The 8,726-nt window shown below is 32.6% G+C and overlaps 1 protein-coding gene across 1 annotated transcript in view; it reads left to right on the top strand.

The window, feature by feature from the left end:
* Positions 1–246: 246 nt before the first annotated feature.
* The window catches only part of LOC117171015 (microtubule-associated protein tau), a 36,382-nt gene continuing 27,902 nt past the window's right edge, over positions 247–8,726 (top strand). The window contains exons 1-5 of the mRNA XM_033358061.1: positions 247–309; positions 2,176–3,793; positions 5,900–5,946; positions 6,027–6,201; positions 6,495–6,703. Coding sequence (XP_033213952.1) covers positions 247–309; positions 2,176–3,793; positions 5,900–5,946; positions 6,027–6,201; positions 6,495–6,703 — 2,112 coding nt within the window. The remainder of the gene's footprint in view (positions 310–2,175; positions 3,794–5,899; positions 5,947–6,026; positions 6,202–6,494; positions 6,704–8,726) is intronic.

Below are 8,726 nucleotides of genomic sequence, written 5' to 3'. Positions count from 1 at the left end.
ACAAATGCGTACACGCAGTAATGGCATTACCACCCCCGTAAATTTAATTCTCACGTCACGAAAGTAGTTCTCGACACGTAAAGGTAGATCACGGATGTATAAGTAGGCCGAGCTAAAGGGCAACTTTGGAATCGAGCGTGATAAAGGTATTTTCGTTCCTGAGCAACAGGTTAATGCAGAACCTTGTCCTTCGACCATCCAGATCAACATTTGAATTTCAAAATTCATAAAAGAATTTATTTCACTATGGACCAACAACAAACCCCTAGAAACGCAGGCGATACCTCTGCCAACCAGCAGGCACCAATGGTAAGCAAAATTGAAAGAAAAAAACGAATTTTCGGTTCAAAAAAACCTTCCTCAGATTACTTAAAAATGTAAGTTTACAAATTCTCCTGAAAACGAATTGAAAAAATTAGAAACTATATCTAATTGCATCAGAAAAATATATGTCAACAAAATTCTTATTTTAAATACTTTCATTTTTTTGAGGGTGCAAATTTTTTTATATTTCTGGAGGTCATAATCGTCTCCCGAAACGTAGATGGTTTTGTATTAACAGTTCTATGAAACAACCTTTCAAGTTTAATTGTCTCTTTTGTTGAATAATCAATTTTAAAACTTAAATACATGACAAGAGAATTTTTAAAGGATTGCGGTCTTTCTACTGTTAAAAATATGCTAGCAAAAATTTTGATTCTTTTAAGAGTTCACTACTTGAAATTATGTCTAATGTATCTTTCTTATATTGCGAAAAAAGTTCTGAGTTATTAAAATACAATTCAAATCTATCTTGAGAAGAAATAATTTGAAAAGGCTCAGAAAAGATTGTAAATTCAGCTACTTGTTTCTTTTGGATTCCTACGTTTGTCAATTTATTTTTTAATTACTTCTTATCAGTAAATCACTCTCATGTTTTAAAAGACCTTTTAAAGTGAGCTAGAATCATCACCGATTAGATTGGTTTATTCAAAAAATTTAAGAAGATGAAATCCACTTATTAGAATTTGATATTTAATGGTTAATAGCATAATTGGAGATTTTTATCAAATCAGTCATTATTACACATTTCGCTCGAAATTTAAGGAATTTTTTTTGTAGAAATTTTTCCAAGGAAGAATTTCACTCTTTTGATTCGTTTCATGGCTCCTATGTTTTTTTAGTTGTGAGATAAACCCAGATACAAGATAAATAATATTGGTGTTCGCATCTTTGCTCTAAATATTTTTGAATCCAATTTTTTTGATATTAGAAAATTCTATAATTTTAGTTATTATCGAGAAAAAAGCTTGTAGATTCCCCTTTTCAATATAATTTTCATTCAAATTAAAATTTCCTCTTATTTGGTTTCATTTACCCATAAAGGCAATATACAGTTCAAAATAGAAGTCAATGCATTTTAATATATTGTTCATTTTAATTGTCTAGAAATCTTGGAGTTTTGAAAGCAACTTATTTGAAATTTAAAAAAAAAAGTAGGGAACCCTTAATAAATATTTACATGGATTCGAGGCCTCCCTCTTCTAAAATTAATCGATAGGTTCCAATCTCTTTCTAAAAAATGTATGGTAAACAGCCGATACTCGAATAGAAATCCAGAAAAATCAATAAACCCAGTTTCGCCAACACTTTGTCAGGGGACAATGTCGATAACTTCCTATGTATTCGTGATCGATTTTGTGAGAAGTGCAAGGCGAACGGTGGCAGGTACGGTGAAACGTTTTGTCGAGACATCACCGTTTTGTATTATTAAGAGATCGATGAGCTCAGGGCCAATTTAACGCAATTTTATCACTGTATTTTATCACTGTGTTTTATCACTTTTCCTTCTCTCGAAACACCCAATTTTCAAAAAAGTTCGATCTTTTATTGAATCTACTAAAACATAAACTCCAACAATGGGGCGAAAAGTTTTAAATACCACCCTCAAAATAACATTAACGTGTTTGCTTGTTCACTTATCTCGATATCTAACTTTCTAGCTTTTCTGATTAATACCAACTTCAATCCACTTCAAACTTAATCCATATCTAATAAACATAATTAAAACAAAAGAAATGAAAATAAATTAGCAATGATTAGTAAACCCTTGGACGGTTTCAGAACGCCAGTTATCAACCCTCGAAGTGGTTCAAAATAAATTTGCAGAAAAAGAAATAGATATTTATTTTACAGGTTAAGCCGAATTTGCCAGGTTTTCAGCCAACTCCTCAAGGTCCACCTGCAAGATTTGCAGTGAATAATGGTCCTGTAGAGGGGCCTCGCTTAGGAGGACAACCACCACCTTTACGACATCTTGATAGCAGATCTTCATTACTGTCTGGTCAATTCCCACAACCTAGACCTCCATACGGAGGACCTAGACCGAGGAATTTTTATCCGAGACCACTACAACCTGGTGGTCCACTTCCAGGACCACCCCAGGGACCTCCTGGAACTCAAGGCCTACCTCAAGGTCCTCCTGGAATTCAAGGAACACACCAAGGATTCCAAGGACTACCTCAAGGACCACCTCAAGGACCACCTCAAGGATCTCCTGGAATTCAAGGACCACCCCAAGGATTCCAAGGACCACCTCAGGGTCCTCCTCGTTTCACTCAAAATCCCAACATCCGAGGTCCTCCTCTCCAAAGACCTCCCTTTCCTGGAAACAATCCTCAACAATCTTGCTTCGTCCAAAGAAGTGGACCTGAACAAGTTAGGGGGCCTGGAGATTTTGGACCACACCAAAGGTTGCAGAGGAATGATTCTGTTGCGAATTTAAACTCTCGATTCCCAATTTCTGCTGATAGAAGACCACAGTTAGTACCGCAGATTTCGGTTGAGAGGATGGCAGATGCGGAAGGTCCAAAATCAGTGACTATGGTTCAACAAGTTGAAGATCCTAAAAAGTTGGTGAAGGATAGTAAAGAGAATGAAGATGACGATGATGATGTTGTGATAGATAACGAAAACATCCTAACGAAGGTCGGAATTCCAAAACTTCCAATTTCGGAATCAGTTAGTCCGACTCATCAAGATACTAAAATCAGTGAAGAGAATACAAACGAGACTAACAAGCCCATTGAAAACAATCGAATCAATGAAGATAATCAGTCTAATCATCAGTCACCTGCTATTCCAATTTCTGGGACTCCAAAGAAAGAACCTCAGGGACCACCTTCTTTGAATAGAAACCAAGAATCTTTGGAGAGGCCACCATCTGCTATCGAGGAAAGCTTAGGTAAAGATGAATTGGGGAATGATGAATCCAAAAATGATTCCAAAAATGAATCAAAGGAGAAAATATTGCAGGAGACTCCTGACCTTCTTAAAAACAGTGCTGTTTCTGTTGATTGTGCCGATAGTACAGTTTATATTCAACCGCTTACGTCCAAAGTGGAAAATAAGTCAGAGACTAAAGATATGTCGAAAAATCATGAGGAGGATCTGGTCCAGGAGAAACTTGCAGTCGCAGAGTCACCAACGATACCAAAGTCTCCAGAAAGTGTCAAGGGATTCGACAATGGACAGAGGAGATCACTCTGTTCGAGATCCTCTTCGCAGGGTACGAAATCTCCCAAGTCCCCAAGGTCACCTGGATTGAAAACTCCAGATGGAGAAAAAAAGAAAACTACTTTTGCTGATGATGTGAAGGAAGTAGGAAATCATAAAGAGAATGGCCAAGCAGTTGCTCCTGAGGTTCCTTCACCAAAACCTAGAACACCAAGTACTCCGCGGAGGAATCTTCCATCTGGAATTACTTCTCCTTCGAAAGAAAATAAGAATTTGATTTCTACACAAGGGAAAGCAGGTTTCAACTTTTGTCCTATATTTTGGTTTTATTTTGATTTTTGATTTTATTTTGATTTTGCATTTATTTTATTCAGCGATATTTTTTAATTCATTGCAAAGCTTATGAAGTTCCACATGATGAGTGGTTTCAAAAAAGTTCGAATTTTATTCATGTTCTCCCTTCTAAGAAAATTAATTTTGAACCTCCTTGTTAAAGTAAGGAAAAATGGAAAGTTTAAGGCATTTTAATTTGACTCCTATTTTTTTTATTTCTGGTTTGCCTCACAAATATTTTAAGAACAGAACGAAAAAAATCTGTAGACCTATATTTGAGAAAAATCTATTTTCTTCTTCGTTTCACATTTTTTGTTATTTATACCTTAATTTCAGCTCAATTAAAGATACTTTAACGTTCGGTTTTATCAATTATTTATTTCCCTAATATGCTAATAGTAGCTTATGACACACGGAAGCAACATTAATTATTCGCAGCGAGTACGAATATTGGGCACGAGCGAAGCGAAGGCCCAAAATCGTACGAGTCTGCGAATACTTTATTGCTTCCATGGTGCATATACTATTTTTTAACACGAAGGGTGCAAAATTCGCGTTATTGGATGCCTATAAAAAGGGAGCAAAGCACATAACCTCACATTTACGCATAGCTCTGTCTCTGTCCCTCATAATGTACTTCTTATGGATCAGCTGACTTTCTCTCTATTATAAAGACGGAGAGAAAGACTGGTTTTTTTCACGTTTATAGGCATCCAAAAAGCGCATTTTTAGCCCTGAGTGTTAAAAAACTATTTGAAACTAAAGCGCAAAGACCATGCTTAATTTTTTTTCTGGAAGATGGGGGTTTAGGAATTTTTAAATGTTTTTGTGCAAAAAAAGTATTTATTTTTTTAAACTGGATAAAAAAGATTTTTCAATAACAGTATTTACATTATCAAATAATTAATTTATATTAATATTACGGCAGGTAAAAACTTTTTTATATTCATATAGTGCACACAGTAATCATTTGGCGCCTTCACTCGCTATAATATTTTTAAATTAATTATTTAATAATGTGAACATTTGTATTAAAAGCTCATTTTGATTTTGTGTAATTGACTGAATAAGGTATTGTTTTCGCGCGCAAAAATGTTTGAATTTCGTGAAAACTCCATTTTTCGAGAAAAAAAATAATAAATGAACGATTTTTTTAAATAGATTAAGCATCATTATTCCGTTTCAGTTTTAAAATAGTCTTAGCATATTCAAGAGACAAACAAAAATAAAATTGGATTAAATTATTTATATGGGTGCATTGATTTTTCTTCTGTTCTTCAAATAACTATTTAATCGAAAGGCATACCAGAAAGCACAACAACAAAATCAGAACTTTCAGCAACTTTAAGTTGAGCTTAATCTAGGCTAGTCGTGGGTAAAATGGTTTTAAACATTCTAAATCTAAATTCTGACAAATTTTCAAATACTTACCATATTTCAGGTCACAAAACATATTATTAAGACTTTAAAAATACCTTTTTCAAAAAAATGAAAGTGTAGGGCAGATTTAATTAAGAAATGGGATCATTTTATTTTTTATAAAACTGTATAAGAAAATACATAACTCTGAATTATAACACCCCAATTTTTAATTATTGATGACAGGGTATTTTTTAACAAAAATTTTCATAACATTTAAACAAAATTTTATAATCGCCTTACAGTTATGTTCTGTAATTTAAAGTTTTCAACGAAGTAAGATATAATATGCAAATTGATTCTGTTTTGCCAATAGGCAGTGTCTACATATACCAAAAATACGGCTCCTTTTCCAGATCCTCTTATTTGTACCTTAACAATCCGGCTTTTTGTATCGTTATTTCGGTACACGTAGCCACAGCCTTCGCGATATGGAAGTTCTGGAAAGTAGCTAAAGTTGGAATACTAAAGTTTCTACAAAATTGGGTATCATTAGAAGTAATTACGTAGGTGTATAAGAGGCACTTAGTGGGTGTGCAAATTGCTTCGGTACTCCATCAATAAATTGGAAAGAGATTTTTATGAATTCGATAGTAGTGAGGTAGAATGAGTAAGAAATAAGGAATAAATCTTTCGTTTGTTATTTTTACAGATGCAGAAAATGATAGTGGCGTTGATGAATCGACACAACGTTGCGAGGTGGGTAACTATTTGCTTTATAAGGTTTTAGGATTAAGGTATTAAGGTTTATGCTTATAAATTTTAATAATTATGTTTAGGCACCTACATTAAATGGGGTAGGCGGTTCCCCAACAAAGAGAATGTCTTCAAATTCAAGGGAAACTGACAAAAGGTCGACGGCCGGCTCTCCTGTAAAGTCCCCAAGCAAATGCGCCAAATCCCTTCCTAGGACACCTGATACGGCTTCATCGACAAGCATTCAAGACAAGAAAAGTTGGTTTTAAGCATTCTCTCAAGTAGCTTCTAATATTTAAATATTAAATTTAAAAGTTTCACAATAATTTATTTAAACAACTTTATTTTCTAGGAACTCAATATTTTGTTTCTATTTAAATATATTCTTCACACATTTTTTTTAAAAGAGGCCAATATCCAGGGTAGAATGAAAGGGAAATGAAAAAATAATAACAAGTTGAAAGTAATTGCTAATAAGAAAGTAAACCATTTAAAAGGCAAAATGGAAACTAAAAAATATGAATAGATGTAATATGTCAATTTTTTTCCAGAAGTACCGATGAATAAAGTTCAGGTAGGAGCAGCGCCTTCTCCTAATCTGAAGACCATAAAGTCAAAGATTGGGTCTTTACAAAACACAAGCTACAAACCAGGTGGTGGAAAAGTGAAAATTGAAAATAGAAAACTCGACTTCAGCAAAGCGCAACCGAAAATTGCTGCAAAGAACGACAAGTACATGCCAAGTGGTGGCGACAAAAAGGTTCTGTTTTTAAACTAAATTATTCATTTAGAATATCTTTTTTAATAATTTGCAATCCTAATTTCCGGAAATTCTTGAAACCATTTGGCAGCTTAAATTTCATTTCGTTTTAAATCTGAGTTTTAAATTCCTACAAATTTCACAGTCCAAAATTTTTTCAGACCGGGAGAAATTCTGAAACGCTTGAAATTTCTCAGATTTCATCTCGACATATATCGCATTTTTCAACAAAGTAGTTGAATTGTCAACCCAAAGACGAATTTTAAACAAATAGTTAAGTTTTCAAGATAAAATCAGGCATGGTGTAAAAACGGTTGAATTAGAAACACGAAAGATTTATTTTCAATCAAATTGTTGAATAAAAAAATAATAATAATTTTTTAAGCGAGCCGAGGAATGACTGCAAATTTCAATTGTCAACAAAGAATATAATCTTCAATGAAGAGAGATGGATTTCGAACAAAATGTCTCAATTTAAAAAATAATAATAATTTCCATACCAAAAAAGACGAATTTTTCACGGGAATGTTAAATTTTCATAAAAAAAAGTTCATTTTCAATTAAGATAGATGATTTTTCCACCGTAATAGATGAATTTTTAATCCGTCAAGACGAATTTTTCATTTTTTTAAATTTTATTTTTAACAAAACAGTTGAATTTTTAACGAATTTTGTTGAATTTTTTAAATAAAAGAATGAATCTCAACCAAAAACAGTAGTATATTCAACCAAATAGTTGGGTTATTTCAAAGGTTTCAATTTTTTGAATCGGCTGCACGAGCATATAAGCATTGTATTTTTAATAAAATGCAAAAGAAACGAGTTTTAAAATTAAAAGAGTGAAATGGTTTCTAAAACTTGACTTTTAAACCGCAAAATGAATTTTCAAGCGAAAAGATCATTTTTAATCAACAAAGATGAACTTTCATCCAAAAAAGACGACTTTTCTACCATAAAAGATAAATTACCAATCCAAAAGAACGAATTTACAATCGAGAGAAACAATTGTTTAACAAAACAGTTGACTCCTCTATAACAAATGATTACTTTTTAACTAAATAATTGATATTTCAATAAGTTTCCGAATTATTAAAATTTCAATTAAACTACAATCAGAAACCGGTTAAATTTAATCAAAATTTTAATTCTTAAATGGTAGGGAATAGTTAACTTTCAATTAAATAGTTGAATTTTTAAAACAAAAACGCGAATTTTTTAGAAAAAGGTAGAAATATCAACATCTAAAAGTGATTTTTCAACGAAAAAAGATCAATTTCAAACAAGAAAGACGAATTTTCAACAAAATAGTTAAATTGTAAGAAATAGTTTTAACCAAAGAGGTGCATTTTCATTCAAATAGTTCAATTGTTAACGAAAAGATACAATATTTCAATAAGATTTGTTAAATGGTTAACCAAATAGTTGAATTTTGAAGCGAAGAATGTGAGCTTACAACATCAAAAAATGTTAAACAAAGAATGATGAATTTTCAACCGAATCTATGCCAACAGAATGAATCATTAGGAAGACATTTGAATTCTCAATAAAAAAAAGTTAAAATTAAACCAAGAAAGATGAATTTTAAATCTAAAAAGACAAATTTTTACAAGATAGTTAAATTGTTCACCTTGAAAGTGTAAATTATTAACAAAAATACGAGGGTAGTTCAATTAGTCCTTAGAATGAAGTATAAAAACAATTTTTTTTGTGTAAATTTTTTTTTATTTTTCAACATAATCTCCTTGGAGCTCTATACACTTGGTCAATCGCTTTTCAAGTTTTTTTAATCCTTCAGAAAAATGCGTTTTCGGAAGTTCCTCAAAATAAGCACTTACAGAGGCAATGACGTCTTCATTGTTTGGAAATCTCTGTCCACCGAGCCATTTTTTCAAGTTTGGAAATAAGAAAAAGTCACTGGGGGCAAGTAGTCAATAAGTATAATTCCACGTGCATCCCAAAAAACTGTAGCCATAACCTTACCAGCTGACTTTACGGTCTTTGCCTTCTTTGGAGCTGGGTCGCC

Source organism: Belonocnema kinseyi, chromosome 4 (assembly GCF_010883055.1).
Source record: "Belonocnema kinseyi isolate 2016_QV_RU_SX_M_011 chromosome 4, B_treatae_v1, whole genome shotgun sequence".
Lineage (NCBI taxonomy): Eukaryota > Metazoa > Arthropoda > Insecta > Hymenoptera > Cynipidae > Belonocnema > Belonocnema kinseyi.
Note: the sequence above shows the minus strand (reverse complement) of the source record. Positions and strands in the feature narration are given on the sequence as shown.